Genomic DNA, 20,750 nt, shown 5'->3' on the forward strand with positions numbered 1-20,750 from the left:
CCAGTCAGAGCTGTGCTGATGATATATCCCAGTCAGAGCTGTTCTGATGATATATCCCAGTCAGAGCTGTGCTAATGATATATCCCAGAGTCAGAGCTGTGCTGATGATATATCCCAGTCAGAGCTGTGCTGATGATATATCCCAGTCAGAGCTATGCTGATGATATATCCCAGTCAGAGCTGTGCTGATGATATATCCCAGTCAGAGCTGTGCTGATGATATATCCCAGTCAGAGCTGTGCTGATGATATATCCCAGTCAGAGCTGTTCTGATGATATATCCCAGTCAGAGCTGTTCTGATGATATATCCCAGAGTCAGAGCTGTGCTGATGATATATCCCAGTCAGAGCTGTTCTGATGATATATCCCAGTCAGAGCTGTGCTGATGATATATCCCAGTCAGAGCTGTTCTGATGATATATCCCAGTCAGAGCTGTGCTGATGATATATCCCAGAGTCAGAGCTGTGCTGATGATATATCCCAGTCAGAGCTGTGCTGATGATATATCCCAGTCAGAGCTGTTCTGATGATATATCCCAGTCAGAGCTGTGCTGATGATATATCCCAGTCAGAGCTGTTCTGATGATATATCCCAGTCAGAGCTGTGCTGATGATATATCCCAGTCAGAGCTGTGCTGATGATATATCCCAGTCAGAGCTGTTCTGATGATATATCCCAGAGTCAGAGCTGTGCTGATGATATATCCCAGTCAGAGCTGTTCTGATGATATATCCCAGTCAGAGCTGTGCTGATGATATATCCCAGTCAGAGCTGTTCTGATGATATATCCCAGTCAGAGCTGTGCTGATGATATATCCCAGAGTCAGAGCTGTTCTGATGATATATCCCAGAGTCAGAGCTGTTCTGATGATATATCCCAGAGTCAGAGCTGTTCTGATGATATATCCCAGAGTCAGAGCTATGCTGATGATATATCCCAGTCAGAGCTGTGCTGATGATATATCCCAGTCAGAGCTGTTCTGATGATATGTCCCAGTCAGAGCTGTTCCGATGATATATCCCAGAGTCAGAGCTGTGCTGATGATATATCCCAGTCAGAGCTGTGCTGATGATATATCCCAGTCAGAGCTGTTCTGATGATATATCCCAGTCAGAGCTGTTCTGATGATATATCCCAGAGTCAGAGCTGTTCTGATGATATATCCCAGTCAGAGCTGTTCTGATGATATATCCCAGTCAGAGCTGTTCTGATGATATATCCCAGAGTCAGAGCTGTTCTGATGATATATCCCAGAGTCAGAGCTATGCTGATGATATATCCCAGTCAGAGCTGTGCTGATGATATATCCCAGTCAGAGCTGTTCTGATGATATATCCCAGTCAGAGCTGTTCTGATGATATATCCCAGAGTCAGAGCTGTGCTGATGATATATCCCAGTCAGAGCTGTGCTGATGATATATCCCAGTCAGAGCTATTCTGATGATATATCCCAGTCAGAGCTGTTCTGATGATATATCCCAGAGTCAGAGCTGTTCTGATGATATATCCCAGTCAGAGCTGTTCTGATGATATATCCCAGTCAGAGCTGTGCTGATGATATATCCAAGAGTCAGAGCTGTTCTGATGATATATCCCAGAGTCAGAGCTGTTCTGATGATATATCCCAGAGTCAGAGCTGTTCTGATGATATATCCCAGAGTCAGAGCTGTGCTGATGATATATCCCAGTCAGAGCTGTGCTGATGATATATCCCAGTCAGAGCTGTGCTGATGATATATCCCAGAGTCAGAGCTGTTCTGATGATATATCCCAGAGTCAGAGCTGTTCTGATGATATATCCCAGAGTCAGAGCTGTTCTGATGATATATCCCTGAGTCAGAGCTGTTCTGATGATATATCCCTGAGTCAGAGCTGTTCTGATGATATATCCCAGAGTCAGAGCTGTTCTGATGATATATCCCTGAGTCAGAGCTGTTCTGATGATATATCCCAGAGTCAGAGCTGTTCTGATGATATATCCCTGAGTCAGAGCTGTTCTGATGATATATCCCATAGTCAGAGCTGTTCTTATGATATATCCCAGAGTCAGAGCTGTTCTGATGATATATCCCAGAGTCAGAGCTGTTCTGATGATATATCCCAGAGTCAGAGCTGTTCTGATGATATATCCCAGAGTCAGAGCTGTGCTGATGATATATCCCAGAGTCAGAGCTGTTCTGATGATATATCCCAGAGTCAGAGCTGTTCTGATGATATATCCCAGAGTCAGAGCTGTTTTGATGATATATCCCAGAGTCAGAGCTGTGCTGATGATATATCCCAGAGTCAGAGCTGTTCTGATGATATATCCCTGAGTCAGAGCTGTTCTGATGATATATCCCAGAGTCAGAGCTGTTCTGATGATATATCCCTGAGTCAGAGCTGTTCTGATGATATATCCCAGAGTCAGAGCTGTTCTGATGATATATCCCAGAGTCAGAGCTGTTCTGATGATATATCCCAGAGTCAGAGCTGTTCTGATGATATATCCCAGAGTCAGAGCTGTTCTGATGATATATCCCTGAGTCAGAGCTGTTCTGATGATATATCCCAGAGTCAGAGCTGTTCTGATGATATATCCCTGAGTCAGAGCTGTTCTGATGATATATCCCAGAGTCAGAGCTGTTCTGATGATATATCCCTGAGTCAGAGCTGTTCTGATGATATATCCCAGAGTCAGAGCTGTTCTGATGATATATCCCAGAGTCAGAGCTGTTCTGATGATATATCCCAGAGTCAGAGCTGTTCTGATGATATATCCCAGAGTCAGAGCTGTTCTGATGATATATCCCAGAGTCAGAGCTGTGCTGATGATATATCCCAGAGTCAGAGCTGTTCTGATGATATATCCCTGAGTCAGAGCTGTTCTGATGATATATCCCTGAGTCAGAGCTGTTCTGATGATATATCCCAGAGTCAGAGCTGTTCTGATGATATATCCCAGAGTCAGAGCTGTGCTGATGATATATCCCAGAGTCAGAGCTGTGCTGATGATATATCCCAGAGTCAGAGCTGTTCTGATGATATATCCCAGAGTCAGAGCTGCTGCCGTGTCTGGCAGCGAAAGATGATGATATATTCCATCAGGGCAGAGAGAGAGAAGACATTGTTGGATGTAGTGATGGAAGTAAAGTATGCCTATATACAGTCATTTACTCTGTTCAGACGAGTATGTGTCTCAAATGTCACCCTATTCCAATTACATTCAGCCGCGGGCCGATTTCTTTCTCGAGCGGATGGTCGGGGGGCCGGAACAAAGTTATAAATAATTTTTCAGAATTTTACTTTGGGGACCGATGATATGGGATCTTTTTCTGGGTGAATGTTGAACGTCCACAGGAAAATGGTTAGACTAAATAGGTACATCACAGATGACCTTTAACACTGTTTACTCTGTTGATATAGCCGATATACTGTAGCTTTGTTTCTCATTCAGGCTTTTGTCATTTCACCAGTCATTAGGCTACATGTTGTTTCCACACCCACCACAACTGTACAATCAACCAGTCTGCTAAGGTGCAGAGAAATTAGCAACAAAAAACATGCTAAAATGAGAAAATAACTCATGCACACTTTGTATCAGTGAGTGAGAACTGCTTACACCTCATTGGAAGAACCCCCCCTCCCTCCTGGTCCCTAGAAAGAGGAACATCTTAATTTAACCTTTTCGGCAGACCCTTGAAATGTCATAGTTCTGTGGCAAGTATCAAAAGACAAAGTTACATTTTATTAATGACTGTGGAATTGGCTTGATCTTTAACACCCTTGTTGGAAAGTGCAAAGTGCTATATTCCCAGAAGAGGGTGAGAGGAAATAGGAAGCAAGGGGAAAGTATTATTATTTTGCGGCTTTCTTCAGAGGATGACAAACAGGAGGTTTCTTTTGAGGTTTGGGCTGAAGAGGATAAATAATTCAGACTTTCAGGCTGAATAAGAGGGAAATAACACAGATAGTATCATACCATTTGAAGTCTAGCATCTTCTGAAAAATAGATGGAAATTCAGCGATGGAACGAGTGATGTTTTGTTGTTGTTTTTTGACACAAGTGGTAGTTGCCTGGAAACGAGGCGATGAAGTGTTGGTCGACGTGATATTTGAAGAAATAAGGTGCTGCATGAAATCAACAACCCGCAAGACCAATATTGATTCAGATATCTGCCAACTGACACACACACACACACACACACACAAACTCTCACACACACAGATTCCTGAGCTAATTTACCACAGAGCACAGGCACTCCATTTTGTGACAGACTGATCTATTGTTTAACTGCCTGCTTGGTTTCCCCACTGCCATAGGCTGCTAATTGTTCAACAGAACTATGTCTTAGACACTTAGCTACTTCTACCCAACAACAGTAACTAACAGTGTAATGGCAGATTAGTGGAAGGAACATATGATAGCAGACAGTCTGACAGGTGGGAGATGGGAGGGAGGGAGGGGGGAGGGGAAGGGTGGTCAGGTCATATATAGCCAGAAGCAGTCTAGGGAAGGTTGTGTTGTTGGGAGTTAGGTTGAGTTATGCAGCCTTGAGGAGAGGAATGTGTGGGAGGATAATCAGCACTAGTCAATGGGTCGTATGCAGAGTCATGAGGGAAAATACAACGCTGAGACATGATTGGTTTGCCTGATGTTTGTACACATCTCCATCACCCTGCCCTGGTTATCCTTAGGACTGACTGGCCCTTACTGGCCCTGCTGTCTGTAGAGACCATGTTCATGTGTTAGCAGTGTAGGCACGGATACCGCCTGTCAGCAAAGCTCCTTGAAGAGCCTCGGCCTGTAGATATTGGAGTTGACCTATGGACCTGTGTATGTGTTGGGGGGGGTGTGGTGTATGTTTATATATGTGTGTGTGTTCGTGCGTGTGTGTTTGCGTGACTGACTGTACGTGTACTTTTATGAAGGCTATGTGATGTATGTGATGTGTGTGTATAATGTCTTTGTGCTGGGTAGCTGGGTAGTTGGGAGAGGTCTGTATTTCACTATTTTACATAAGGAGCTTACGACCTCAAACCTATTGTTCAGCCTATGACGAGAGTTTGTTTCTATAATACTGAGTGTGCAGGTAGCAAGTAAAATTTGACTGAAGCATAAGTAAAGAATGCAATCCGATATAAACACCGCCAGTAGCAGAAATACAGGATCTGGCCTTGCTGCGAACAACAGAGTGGAGACGATTCGGTGTCCTATTTGAAACCGCTGTAGGTAGGTTAAGGCTAAGCAAAACAGAGCCAGTTTTTAAAGTGTGCTTCCCATATGGCACCCTATTCCCTTTGTAGTGCACTACTTTTGACCAGGGCCTATAGGACTCTGGTCAACAAAAGTAGTCCACTAAGTACAGAATCGGGTGCCATTTGGGATGCGGCCTTAATGTGTTAGTGTAACACTGCTCCAAGGTAATTGAGTGAGAAAGACATAATAGCCAAGTGCCAGGTCTAGATGCTTGCAGCTAGCTTTTAATTGCATTGCAGATATGATGTGTGCTGTGCTGTTCTGTGGAGGAGATTTCACTGAGTTCACTGAGACTGGAGTCAACATCACCTCAGTTAACAGCACTACTCAGCTCAGCATCGCCTTGCCTTGTCTTCCTGAAGACAACACTAGTTCAGAAGTACTGAGAGAAGCTGAGACTGAGGCTGAGAGAGAGACAGATAAAGACAAAGAGATAGAGAGAGACAGAGAGAGACAGAGAGAGACAGAGAGAAGAGAGAGAGACAGAGAGAGACAGAGAGAGACAGAGAGAGACAGAGAGAGACAGAGAGAGACAGAGAGAGACAGAGACAACACTGTATATATACATAATATTACATTTGAAATGTCTTTATTCTTTTGGAACTTCTGAGTGTAATGTTTACTGTTAATATTTATTGTTTATTTCACTTTTGTTTGCTATCTACTTAACTTGCTTTGGCAATGTTAACATACGTTTCCCATGCCAATAAAGCCCTTAAATTGAATTGAATTGAGAGACAGAGCGAGAGAGAGAGAGAAAGAGAGAGAGAGAGAGAGAGAAAGAGACAGAGAGAGAGAGACTGAGAGAGACTGACTAGGCTGTTAGGGTGAAGTCTTTTCTTACCCTAATGTGTGGTGACGTGGAGGAGGCTGCATGGTGACAAAAGCAGTCGGTGAACAGAAATGTTATTTTCAGGTAATTGAGGAACAGTGTGAAATCAGTCTAAAATGTGTGACCAAATGTGTAAAATGCCCAGACCCTGTGAATCAAACTCAGTCTGAGATTTAAATAACAGGTATATTTATTGTCAATTCTTACCACCATTGCCTTTAGATGAGGTCAATAGTTGAGCCAATTAGACACAGACACAGTATCAGTATTCCTTAAATAATACATATTTATTTCAACAACAGTTATTATCTTACAAAGCATTCAATCTGGAAAACTGTTGGCTATCTAAATGATTGTGTTTGGTGTATACTTACCGACTATTTCCAGGGTGTGAACACTAACGGACTCCACGCCAGGAAGGACCCAAAATATTTTTGGTATCTCTGATTATTCTGGCAATTTTCACATAGAAACTTCATTGGGATGAAGGATGTTTTACATACTTTTTGCATTTTTATCACAATTTGTTTTGTTGTTGATGAAAGTGGTCATTTTAGGCCCTTTTTTAGACCTATATGCATACATGCCTCTTGTAAGACCGTATGATCTGTGAACCGCACATGATGCAGACAACATTTTGGTGTCATTGTACTCCTTATAGTGTGCTCTAAAATATGAAGGATGTCCATTAATTGATTCAACATTAAAACTAAGAGTGTGCAAAGCTGTCATCAAGGCAAAGGGTGGCTATTTGAAGAATCTCAAATATAAAATATATTTAGATTTGTTTAACACTTTTTTGGTTACTACATGATTCCATATGTGTTATTTCATAGTTTTGATGTCTTCACTATTATTCTACAATGTAGAAAATAGTAAAAATTAAGAAAAACCCTTGAATGTGTAGGTGTTCTAAAACTTTTGAACGGTAGTGTACGTTCTAGAAAGGGCCTAAAATGGCCACTTTCATCAGGATATTCAAAAAAAAAATGGTTTGTGATACAAATGTAAAAAGCATATCAAACATCCTTCCTACCAATTAAGTTTCTATTTGAGAATTGGCAGAACAATCTGAGATACCAAAAATATTTTCGGGCCATCCAGGTGTGGAATCACCCTAACGGTCAACATCAGATAGCATGTTGTTTAGCTTTGTCTCCTGTTGTCTCCCTCACTGAGACACTGAGGCGGTGGTGGTAGTATCCACTGTAGATCTCCTGTCATGGTGGTAGTATCCACTGTAGATCTCCTGTCATGGTGGTAGTATCCACTGTAGATCTCCTGTCATGGTGGTAGTATCCACTGTAGATCTCCTGTCATGGTGGTAGTATCCACTGTAGATCTCCTGTCATGGTGGTAGTATCCACTGTAGATCTCCTGTCATGGTGGTAGGATCCACTGTAGATCTCCTGTCATGGTGGTAGTATCCACTGTAGATCTCCTGTCATGGTGGTAGTATCCACTGTAGATCTCCTGTCATGGTGGTAGTATCCACTGTAGATCTCCTGTCATGGTGGTAGTATCCACTGTAGATCTCCTGTCATGGTGGTAGTATCCACTGTAGATCTCCTGTCATGGTGGTAGTATCCACTGTAGATCTCCTGTCATGGTGGTAGTATCCACTGTAGATCTCCTGTCATGGTGGTAGGATCCACTGTAGATCTCCTGTCCCGACTGCTCTCCTTGTTCACGTAGACCAGTTGTTTGTCTACCCTGAGGCCTTCCTGCCTGTCTCCAATCGATCTGAGGGAGAGGTTCAGCTCTTATTTCCCTCTTTGCACCTTGTCCCAAATACTCTGAGGTATCGATTGAGAGAGCAGTATGGTATTGATATCATTCTCTAGTTCAGTGGTTCCCAACCTTTTTTGGTTACTGTACCACCAACTGAATTTTGCTCTGCCCAGATATCCCTGAAGTACCCCCTCTTGTGCATTTTACCAGTAGGCCTATGGTCTCATGAGTCTTCTCAAGTACCCCCTGTGGATAGGCCAAGTACCCCTAGGGGTCCTAGTACCTCTAGTTTCTTTTTTCTTTTTTTTTCTTATAGTTTTATTTGTCATTTAGCAGACGCTCTTATCCAGAGCGACTTACAGGAGCAATTAGGGTTAAGTGCCTTGCTCAAGGGCACATCGACAGATTTTTCACCTAGTCGGCTCGGGGATTAGAACCAGCGACCTTTCGTTTACTGGCACACCGCTCTTAACCACTAAGTTCACAACCTGTGTGTAATGCTGAATAGTTTGAGCACTAAGCAGTGTTGGAGAAATAGGACAAATCTAATCTAACAAAAGACTGTGAAGTGTGAGGTGTGAAGTGTGTGAAGTGTGGAGGAATCCGGCTGCTCTGCTGGTAATTTATTATGGAACAGTCAAGTGTAAAGTCATACTTACCTAAACACAAGGATATTAAAGGTTTAGAGAGGCTAGCCGTGTTTTGCACAAAGTTCTCCAATAAATAAACACAAAAGTCCTGGTTAAAGCTAGAATCCTTAGTTGAAACAATAACAAAGCGACACCCCGCCTCTGTTTTGGTAAAAAGCTGAGGGATGGGCCTGGAGAAATGTAACCACTTTCAAATTCATAAACAGAACTATGAATGCAAGGACTGACCATCCATGATATCACAATTATAGTTTTAACCATGTTTTGAAGCTTTACGGTGATTGTTTACATTGACATTGTTTACAAACAAGTAAAACAAGCTTATATTTGGGGTTCTGATGGGGTACGACAGTTGAACTAAGCTCATGAGGCATTTATAAGTTATGGATATATAATTAATTTATAATTCCAAAAATGGATGTAGCAACTAAGGATTCTAGCTTTAACTTGTTAAGCTGCAATGTAGGCCTAGGATGAATAGCATGTGCTCTAGTATATAGCCCAAACACGGTTGGCAAGATGGCACTAAAGATCTGGGACATACATGGTACAGTAGGTAGATCTTGTCTGTTATAGCAGCATGGAGCTCTTGGTTGTGTAATCGCTTAGGAGCAGGCCAGTATTCCCATTAAGATGTTATGAGGTAGTTAATATGCAGGAGGCGAAGGAATGGTCTGAGTGAGGATCTGCATATTGTACAGGAGAGGGATCCTGGGCTTCTTATCCACCAGGGTCCAATGTAAAACACACACACACACACACATACATACAACAACAAAAAAACACACACACACACACACACATACATACAAAAAAACAAACACACACACACACGTGCAGACACACACAGAGTAGAGGAGAGAGATGATGCCATGGCAGCAGCAGCTCCCAGCTCCCTGTACGCTCATCAATTCACATTAAAGCTAGTTTCTAATTGTCTAGTGTGTGTGTGTGTGTGTGTGTGTGTGTGTGTGTGTGTGTGTGTGTGTGTGTGTCTGTCTCTAATGGGCCGTCTGGGATAAGGCTGAACGATTTTGGAAAATAATCTAATTGCGATTTTTTGCCCCCAATATTGCGATTGCGATTTAATATGCGATTTAATTTATTTATCCTTTTTCCCCTACAAAACATAATGAATGATTTAAATATGACCAACACAATAGTATATACATTTAGTGTGAAATGTTCTTTCCCATAGGCTGGGTCTATTTGTTAGAATTAAATTCAAACATGTATGACTTGAAATAAATGACATTTTTATTGAACTGCTCATTACAGAAACATCTGTGGCTTTGCCACTGTGCATTTAAATAATTTAAACAAAGGCATGAACTTTGTAAACACTGTGTGCAAAAGGTACAGTCTTAAGAAAAAAATAATTTTAAATTGTATGTATCTTACTGCTCCCAAGTCAGTAACATTTCACACAACTGAAACAAGGAATTTGCTTTGAAAATATTTTGTAAAATCAAAGTAAATAAAGTTATAAATAAAAATGAGAAATGCACTTTTAATTTAGACAAACTATTTTTTTATAAACGATTTGAATATTATAATATAAAATAGATGAGCCTCACTTATCTCAAGTACACAACAATAACACACCACACAGACTAAAGTTCACTACGAGTATGGCACTGCCAGCCATACTTATCCAACAGTTCTGATCAATAAAATGGACTGTAAGACTCTGGTACGGCTCAGCTGTGCGGCTTGACCACATATCAGTAGTGCTAGCAAAAAACTCCACCGTTTTAAGTTCCGCGGCGACTTTCTCTTTGCACTTTTGTACAGCTCCGGTATGGCAGTCTGACTGAAGTATGTGCGGGAGGGTATACTGTAACGTTTATCAAGCGTATGTATTAATGCCATGAACCCAGGCTTGGTCACCGTGCTGAGAGGCATCATATCTTTGGCTATGAACTCGGTTATTGTCCGAGTGATTTCTCCGTGCCGCTTTTGAATTACGTTCATACGGAGTGACACTTTCGAACATTTCTGTCAGTGATCCCTGTCTTGAGGTATTTGGCTTGTCTCGCGCACTGATGCTCGGCATTTTGGTCATACAACTGTCATGCATTGATTTGTGGTATTTTTTTAAGTGCTGAAACAGGTTTGTAGTGTTACCCCGTGAAGTAGCAATCGGAGCACGGCATGCTCTGCACAACACCTGACGCTGCTCAGCATCTTCTTTTTAAAACCAAAATAGTTCCACACCACCGACGTGCTGTTCCTCTTCGATATTAAAGTATCAGCTGTGTCAGTTTCTGACTGTTCCGTCCGAGCAAGAGGCCATTGCGCTGGACAGCATGAAAAGTCGCGTCACGTGACCACCTCAAATCGCGCACGTTGCGATTAGAAAATCGCGTTCAGTCAAATCGCGATATTATCGCGAATGCAATTAATCGTTCAGCCCTAGTCTGGGATTCAGTGAGTCTCCACACTGCAGTATCTACATGCTGCAGTCTGGAACCTCTTTCTCATTGGGTCGCGTCCCAAATGGTACCCTTTTTTTCTGTATGGTGGACTACTTTTGAACAGAGCCTATGAGGCCTATGGTCAATAGAAGTACACTGTAAAGGGAATAGGGTGCCATTTGGGACGTAACTTTATCCCCTCAGCAGAGGCTGAATTAGCCTGCAGGCTGCTAAAGCTCCCTCTCCTGTTATAATTGAACTAGCCTACCATGTAGGTATGATACCCTCAACAGGTTTATTGGCTGGTCCCTAATAGCAGCCTATTCCCTATATAGTGTACTTTTGAGTAGAGCCCTGGTCAAAAGCAGTGCACTACATAGGGAATAGGGTGCGATTTGGGACACTACCATTGTCTTTTTGTTTTATGGGATTATTATTGATGGCATGCATTATGGCAGGCATACCTTACCTCTGCAATATACCGGCCTCCTGAGAGAGGTTCCTCACTAAGAAGAGACAAGGGTTTCGTCCCAAATGGCACCCTATTCCCTATATAGTGCTCTACCTTTTGACAAAAGTAGTACAATAAATAGGGTATAAGGTGCCATTTGGGACGCAGACAAGGATGGTTTTAAAGGTTGTTCTAGAACAGAGGCGGTGAGGGAATATTTGGCTCCATCAGCGTCTGGGTTTAATATCGGTCCGTGACATTAGGTTGTATGGACTAATCAGAAGTAGAGGACTTGGGATATATGGTATCTCACATGCTCACTGCAGAGGATGGAAAGCAAGGCTGCTGTTTAGAGACAAAATGGATGTCAAAACATAGTTTTCTTTGCCCTATGTCATTATAAATGACATAATTAATCATGAGATTGTTCTCTACAATATCATAGCCTTAATAGACTTGTACTTGACAGTGTTGATGAAATAAGAATGTTAATTTGCTGTGACCATTGCTAGTTTAGACTGCACCCCTCTTGGTTGTATCTCTTCCATATTTGGTGTTGTGAGGTGGTACCATTTGGAGGTGTTTCCGCTGGTTGGACCAATCAAAATCAACTTGATACCTAAGTCATTTTCACCTCCAGGTCCTTGGCTTTCATTGCCTATATTGACAGTCAATCTACTTTGAGAGGGGCCGTTTCTATGGCGATTTAAAGGGAAAGACTCAGAAATACGCAACAGGAACAGATTGTCTTCGTGGAGGGTTGCAATTGAAATTCAGTCTGTTAGCTTTGTAAATAAATATATATTTACTCCGTATTTAGTTTTACATTCAGCGGATTTCATTTAGAAAAAGCCCATATTTTCACTCACAAACCTGCAGCCACTAGTTAGCTTGTCAGTTGAAGTTCGACGTTAGCGCCGTTCTTCTGCGGAGCAGCGCCACAGAGTTCTATTGAGCAGTGACCACTTTTTGATCATGCCTGTGATTACATTCCATTCACTCTAAACATGCTACATTTTCAGAGTAAATTGTAACTTTTGAACCATGTATTGTACAGTCGTGGTCAAAAGTTTTGAGAATGACACAAATATTAATTTTCACAAAGTCTGCTGCCTCAGGTTTTATGATGGCAATTTGCATATACTCCAGAATATTATGAAGAGTGATCAGATGAATTGCAGTTAATTGCAAACTCCCTCTTTGCCATGAAAATGAACTTAATCCCCAAAAAACATTTCCACTGCATTCCAGCCCTGCCACAAAAGGACCAGCTGACATCATGTCAGTGATTCTCTCGTTAACACAGGTGAGAGTGTTGATGAGGACAAGGCTGGAGATCACTCTGTCATGCTGATTGAGTTAGAATAACAGACTGGAAGCTATAAAAGGAGGGTGCTTGAAATCATTGTTAACCATGGTTACCTGCAAGGAAACACGTGCCGTCATCATTGCTTTGCACAAAAAGGGCTTCACAGGCAAGGATATTGCTGCTAGTAAGATTGCACCTAAATCAACCATTTATTGGATCATCAAGAACTTCAAGGAGAGAGGTTCAATTGTTGTGAAGAAGGCTTCAGGGCGCCCAAGAAAGTCCAGCAAGCACCAGGACCGTCTCCTAAAGTTGATTCAGCTGCGGGATCGGGGCACCACCAGTGCAGAGCTTGCTCAGGAATGGCAGCAGGCAGGTGTGAGTGCATCTGCACGCACAGTGAGGCGAAGACTTTTGGAGGATGGCCTGGTGTCAAGAAGGGCAGCGAGGAAGCCACTTCTCTCCAGGAAAAACATCAGGGACAGACTGATATTCTGCAAAAGGTACAGGGATTGGACTGCTGAGGACTGGGGTAAAGTCACCATTCATGTGTGGGGCTGCTTCTCAGCCAAGGGAGTGGGCTCACTCACAATTTTGCCTAATAACACAGCCATGAATAAAGAATGGTACCAACACATCCTCCGAGAGCAACTTTTCCCAACCATCCAAGAACAGTTTGGTGACGAACAATGCCTTTTCCAGCATGATGGAGCACCTTGCCATAAGGCAAAAGTGATAACTAAGTGGCTCGGGGAACAAAACATCGACATTTTGGGTCCATGGCCAGGAAACTCCCCAGACCTTAATCCCATTGAGAACTTGTGGTCAATCCTCAAGAGGCGGGTGGACAAACAAAACCCCACAAATTCTGACAAACTCCAAGCATTGATTATGTAAGAATGGGCTGCCATCAGTCAGGATGTGGCCCAGAAGTTAATTGACAGCATGCCAGGGCGGATTGCTGAGGTCTTGAAAAAGAAGAGTCAACACTGCAAATATTGACTCTTTGCATAAACTTAATGTAATTGTCAATAAAAGCCTTTGACACTTATGGAATGCTTGTAATTATACTTCAGTATACCATAGTAACATCTGACAAAAATATCTAAAAACACTGAAGCAGCAAACTTTGTGAAGACCAATACTTGTGTCATTCTCAAAACTTTTGACCACGACTGTAGAGACATGGGGTTCAGACTATTGTTTTTCTGACTGAATTTTCTATTGAATGGACATATTTGTTTAAACTTTTAATGAATTAATCATTTTATGGGTGAACATCCTAGAGCAGGGTTCCCCAACTGGCAGCCCACAGGCCGAATTTGGCCCGCGGGTGGTCATATTTGGCCCCCCAAATTCTCTGAGCAAATGTGGAATTTTCATTGTTGGACAAAAAATACTTTAAAAACACCAGGAAATCAGCTCCAAGTGATTTTAATTTAAGAAATCTGTTCTACTTGGCCTACTTGGCCTATTTCCATGCAAAATAGAGAGACACATGATCATATACTAATGTAAACAAGGTTTGAATTGATAATGATTTAGTCAAACATATCTGTTTGGGCTTCTTGCAGTCAATTTGCCATCTACAAATTATTTGTAATTATGTTCCAGCCCCCCGACCATCCGCTCAGTATATGGCCAATATACCACGGCTAAGGGCTGTATCCAGGCACTCCACGTTGCATTGTGCGTAAGAACAGCCTTTAGCCGTGGTATATTGACCATATACCACACCCCCTCAGGCCTTATTGCTTAAATATAGAAGAAGCCTGCCGTGGTGCATTATCTGGTTATATTGGACGAGGCTATCCCTAACCCTAACTGAGGAGCCAGAATACAGCCTCTGCCACCTCATAGAAAGACTGTGTGTGTGTGTGTGTGTGTGTGTGTGTGTGTGTGTGTGTGTGTGTGTGTGTGTGTGTGTGTGTGTGTGTGTGTGTGTGTGTGTGTGTGTCTGTGTCTGTGTCTGTGTCTGTGTGTGTCACATTGTGGTCCTCTATGGCTCAGTTGGGAGAGGCTGGTGCTTGCAATACCAATGGTTGTGAAATGTGAGTGTTGATTTGATTTGTGTGTGGGCCTGCTTAAACTGACTTCGGAGTTCTGGTTCAGACTGAATAAGACTGAGGTGTGATTCTGATTGTGATGACCTCTACTTAAATCTGAAATGCCTCAGGAAAAATCAATACCTTTATTATTATATTCACTGAGTCTGCCTTCTTAAAACCTTTAGATCCAAACCACTGATGCATGTTCCTTCAACCAACATCAGGCTAATATTTTGGGAGTTTGTTCTTACTTCCTACAGACCAACAGACTAATGTTTTGGGAGTTTGTTCCTACTTCCTACAGACCAACAGACTAATGTTTTGGGAGTTTGTTCCTACTTCCTACAGACCAACAGACTAATGTTTTGGGAGTTTGTTCCTACTTCCAACAGACTAATGTTTTGGGAGTATGTTCCTACTTCCTACAGACCAACAGACTAATGTTTTGGGAGTTTGTTCCTACTTCCAACAGACTAATGTTTTGGGAGTTTGTTCCTACTTCCTACAGACCAACAGACTAATGTTTTGGGAGTTTGTTCCTACTTCCAACAGACTAATGTTTTGGGAGTATGTTCCTACTTCCTACAGACCAACAGACTAATGTTTTGGGAGTTTGTTCCTACTTCCAACAGACTAATGTTTTGGGAGTATGTTCCTACTTCCTACAGACCATCAGGCTACTGTTTTCTGTGTTGTCTGAAGCCCTGTTTAGAGCCATCGTCATATTAGACATTAATAGCCATGACAACAGGAGTGTTGTTGACTCATACAGAATTCATACAGAATTCCTGGTACTCTTAACGATGTAGCGCATTCTGGTGTTGCTTAGGAGGTGTAAGTTTGTGACATTCTACTATTTGTATGTATTTGTATATATTATGGATCCCCATTAGTTCCTGCCAAGGCAGCAGCTACTCTTCCTGGGGTTTATTAAGGATCCCCATTAGTTCCTGCAAAGGCAGCAGCTACTCTTCCTGGGGTTTATTAAGGATCCCCATTAGTTCCTGCAAAGGCAGCAGCTACTCTTCCTGGGGTTTATTAAGGATCCCCATTAGTTCCTGTCAAGGCAGCAGCTAGTGTTCCTGGGGTTTATTATGGATCTCCGTTAGTTCCTGCCAAGGCAGCAGCTACTCTTCCTGGGGTTTATTATAGATCCCCATTAGTTCCTGCCAAGGCAGCAGCTACTTTTCCTGGGGTTTATTATGAATCCCCATTAGTTCCTGCCAAGGCAGCAGCTAGTGTTCCTGGGGTTTATTTTGGATCCCCATTAGTTCCTGCCAAGGCAGCAGCTACTTTTCCTGGGGTCCAGTAACATTAAGGCAGTTATACAATTTAAAATATTACATGACATTACATTCCTAACACTTTTCACAACACATTAAGTATGTTCCCTCAGGCCACTACTCTACCACGACATATCTACAATACAACATCCATGTGTACGTGTGTGTAGAGTGCGTGTGTTATGTGTATGTGACAGCCCCTGATAAAGATGTATAGAATAGCATATGGTAAAGGCTCTGCCAACACACTGGCATCTGTTTATTTGTTCTTATTCGTTTTACCTTGACAGGGAGTCATGCTGAGACCAAGGTCTCTTTTACATATATACACTATATGGGCGGCAGGTAGCCTAGTGGTTAAGAGCGTTGGGCCAGTAACCGAAAACTCGCTGGTTCGAATCCCCGAGCCAGCAAATTGGAACAATCTGCCGTTCTGCCCTTGAGCAAGGCATTTATCCCCCGAACAACAACTGCTCCCCGAGCGCCGGTGCTGTGGACATCGATTAAGGCAGTTGAATGCATTCAGTTGTGCAACTGACAAGGTATCCCCCTTCCCTACACACATCAATTTACACCTTAATATGCACAGACACATCAATACACGAAAAGCAACACAATCATATAAAACAAACACATTCTTTAGTAAAAAGGTCCTCAATCAGTCGTCTGAATTGCCCTGGAGGCTCCATCTCTTCCAATTTTAGAGAGCTTTGGAGATTATTTCACAAATAAGGTGTAAAAAAAAAAAAATAGCAGATTTATCCTAACTCAGTGGAGATCGAAGGAATCTCCAGAGTTAGCTATCCCTGAGACCGAGTCTGGTAGCTCGTACGTCTGCAGGTTAACAATGAAGTAAGGTACGGTGGAAGTGTACTGTATGCAGGAGGGCTTTATAAACAAAAAGAGTGCAATGCATCGATCTAGGAGACTTCAAGGAGGGCCAGCCTACTTTCTGATACAAAATGCAATGATGTTTAATGAACCTGTCACCCGTAATAAAGCGTTGTGCGCTATGATAAACTGCGTCCAATGGCTTCAATACAGTGGCAGTTGCATTCATATAAACAATATCACCATAGTCAATAACCAGAATAAATGTTGACTAAATTATATGTTTTCTGTTATTTAACAAAAAGCATGTCCTATTCCTATAAAGGAAGCCCATTTCATTCTTACCTTCTTTACTAACTCATCAATATGCTTTCTGAAAGACAGCTTCTCATCAATCCAGACACCCATATATTTGGGTACAGCCTGGGAAAGAGACAGAATGTGTTGTCGTGCCTACATATTAACACGCAGTTGGTTTTATGTCTGTACCTGTATGCGGATAGGAAGCTATTGAACATATGACCTAAATGCTATTGTAGTAGGTCTATTGAATAGGAGGTCTATTGAATATTATTTTTTAAGGCTACATCACTTTCTTTATTTTTATTTTACAACATTTAAACAGATGCTTGGTGTCCTATTGCGTCTTCTTGGAATAGTGAAGTAGCCTACATGTATAATTTGCATGTTCTCAGTTAGTTGACAGTTCCCAGTCAGATTGTGGTGGGTCAGATAACCTAGCAGGGGGTGTATGTGCCCTTAAGTAGAGGGAGAGAGGAGGAGCAGGACGCCTAATCTTAATGGTTTTTATAAAGACATTGTCAGTGTAGAAAGGGATGACATGAACAGCTCACCCTGTCTGAGTGTCTCTCTCCCACTCACCCCTCGCTAGCTACTACAGTACATTAGTGAACGCATGTTTTGTCAAGCCAAAGGGGGTGGGAGGGGAAATGGGTCTGGAAGACATGCAACACTGTCACCCCGATGTTCTGCTTGGATTGAGAGGGGAAAATAGACAGAACTGTGTCAAATCATGCAAAGATGTGACAGGGACTACTTTATCTGCTGGGGTGGAGTGGTGGATGATTTCTGGGCTATGGGGAGATTGGGTAATGGGGCCGTAAAGGCCTATTTACTGCACAATGCAGTCAATGGACTAGATTCACCCAAAAATGATGATGCATTAATCAGGGAATGATAATGACTTCACTAAATGCTAGAGACATTTATTAGCATGGCACACTTTGGAGAGTACCATTACAAGCTCAAGGACCTCTCTCTCTCTCTCTCTCTCTCTCTCTCTCTCTCTCTCTCTCTCTCTCTCTCTCTCTCTCTCATTCTCTCTCTCTCTCTCTCTCTCTCTCGTTCTCTCATGAAGTTTCTTTTAAAAGCTTTTTCTGTCCATATTTTATGCCACATTTTAAAGCCTTGGCCTATGACTCAGACAAAACACTTTAGTGGTTGGTGCCATTCACAAAACCAAGGACATGAATTGTGATTCACTACAGAGCCACAGACCATACATAGACCATAAACACCATAACCCATTTTATAGGTGGCTTTATTTTCCCCAGACTGTAGAGCCAAGTTTCCACTAATAAAAGGTTTATATCAACAGGCTTGGATTCCACTGTGCAGGAAAACTGTCCCTATGATTAGTGACCAGGTTGTATAGCCAAGCAATTATATTGTGATGTATGTAAATAGGAGATGTTAACAGTGTGAGAGATAATAAAGTGAACTCTGAGTCATCAGTCAGGTGTTTGCAGACCTGAGGCTTTGGAGCAGACAAGAACCATTATACTAATGACTGATACAGTCAAGCCCCAATTTAACATCCTCCTCCATCCCTAAGTACATTTTACATTTGAGTCATTTAGCAGACGCTCTTATTCAGAGCGACTTACAGGAGCAATTAGGATTACGTGCTTTGCACAAGCGCACATCGACAGATTTTTCACTTAGTCGGCTCTGGGATTTGAACCAGCAACCGTTCAGTTACTGTCCCAACACTCTAACCGCTAGGCTACCTGCAGATATAAATATCAGACATGTGACATTCATCTTTGAATTGAGATGTTGTACTTTAAGGAGGACCACTGACGACAATAACGGCAATCCATCAATCTTACATTTCCCAGCGTCCCTTTGTGTCCCAAATGGCACCCTATTCCCTACATAGTGCACTACTTTTGACCAGAGCCTCATTAGGCCCAGGTCAAAAGTCTTCCACTATGGGATTGATGGATTGGCGTTATTGTAATCAGTGGTCCTGTTTGTTCCAATGAGGGACTGGAAAGTTAATCTGCTTTGTTTTCCTCCGTTTAACGTCTACCGCTATAAACACCATGGAAGAAAACTAATGGAAAGCTTTCACCTGGAACTTTCTTTCAGGCACCTAGACACAAATTATGAATCTATAAATTATGTTTTTTTACTCTCTCTCTCTCTCTCTCTCTCTCTCTCTCACCCCTACCCCTGCAGACGGAGAGAAGGACCACCCTAAGACAGAGGCGGGGGTCATCTGGAGGGTGACCGGCGGTCTCTTCAACATGACCAGAGGGGCGGTCGGAGCGACATGGGGAGGCGTGGCCTGGGTAGGCTGTAAGAGCTATGACATCACCAAGACGGTGGTGACCAGCGTGCCGGCCGCCGGCGTGGGATTGGTCAAGGGTGGCGTTTCCGTGGTGACAGGAGGAGTGGGGGCGGTAGGGTCCGCTGTAGCCAGTAAAGTTACACCAAAGAAAAAGGACAAGTCTGATTAGGCCAAGACCCAACTACCACCCCATTGCTACAGTATAGTTTATAAATGTCTCCCTATCTGTCTGCTGTGTATAGGTTCCATTTGGTTGCTTGGGGTAACCATTCAGAGTTGAAAAAGGCACAAGTAACTTGGATTTCCGTGTAAATCATTCACTTGGATTTCCGTGTAAATCATTCATTGACATCAATGGGAGATTTGCACGGAAATCTGAGTTAAGGTTGCGGATCTCAAGTCAGAATACTGCCCTAAGGAAGCATTACAGAGGGGATGTTATGGGAAAGTTGATTTTTTATGATATAGGAATTGACAAGAATGTTGAACTTCCTGCCGAGGTACTCTTGAGAGGGATCTCATGTCCTTTTGGTTGATCTGGGTCTGGGAAGGGAAGGGCATGATAATATGACGACCAACCACAATGTGTGTCAAGCACAATCTGGTAGCGATTCAGCAAGGACACATCTACTCATTTCTCAAAGACTTGAGGTTATTTAAATTCTTCCAGTTTTACTATGAAACGGTATCTTTACATCGACAAGTATTAAAACAAAGTGAAAGGTACTTTACACAACTTCATTTCATCAGTTTGACATCAGTGATTGGGGAATACACACCTAACAATGTGTGTATGTGGGAATATGTATGTGTTATAAAGGATATGTGAATAATAGGCATATGATTCTTATTGATGCAGACAGAGAAGGATAGAGGAACCTAGCAGTGTTGCAGTAAATTTGATGTGGAACTTGGATTTATATTGTACTGCAGGTGAGGGGTCGTTTTTGTTTTGTTTCTTCATGAGGTGGAGATGTGTTAAATATGTTATTGCATAGAAACGAACAGAAGAAGTCATGGAAATTATATTTCTACATACGTGTTACATATACCATTTCACCACCAAGGAAACACACATACGTAAGGTCAAGGGTCATAGTTCAGGTCTGCATCCCAAATGGCACCCTATTCCCTTTATAGTGCACTACTTTTGACCAGGGCCCATAAGGCTGTAGCCAAATTAGTTCACTATATAGGGAATAACGTGCTATGTATATTTATGTGCCTACATATACATGGGGTGGCAGGTAGCTTAGTGGTTAAGAGCGTTGTGCCAGTAACCGAAAGGTCGCTGGTTCTAATCCCCAAGCCAACTAGGTGAAAAATGTGAGGGATTTGAGCAAGGCACTGAACCCTAAT

The 20,750-nt window shown here is 42.4% G+C and overlaps 1 protein-coding gene across 1 annotated transcript in view; it reads left to right on the forward strand.

Annotated features, from left to right (window-relative positions):
* LOC121531648 (transmembrane protein 263-B) overlaps positions 1-19,685 on the forward strand; it is a 37,103-nt gene extending 17,418 nt beyond the window's left edge. Inside the window, exon 3 of the mRNA XM_041836999.2 lies at positions 19,280-19,685. Within this exon, the coding sequence (XP_041692933.1) occupies positions 19,280-19,560 (281 nt within the window). The 3' untranslated portion in view covers positions 19,561-19,685. The remainder of the gene's footprint in view (positions 1-19,279) is intronic.
* The last annotated feature ends 1,065 nt before the right edge of the window (positions 19,686-20,750 follow it).

The sequence above is a fragment of the Coregonus clupeaformis genome, chromosome 19 (genome assembly GCF_020615455.1).
Source record: "Coregonus clupeaformis isolate EN_2021a chromosome 19, ASM2061545v1, whole genome shotgun sequence".
Taxonomy (NCBI): Eukaryota; Metazoa; Chordata; class Actinopteri; order Salmoniformes; family Salmonidae; genus Coregonus; species Coregonus clupeaformis.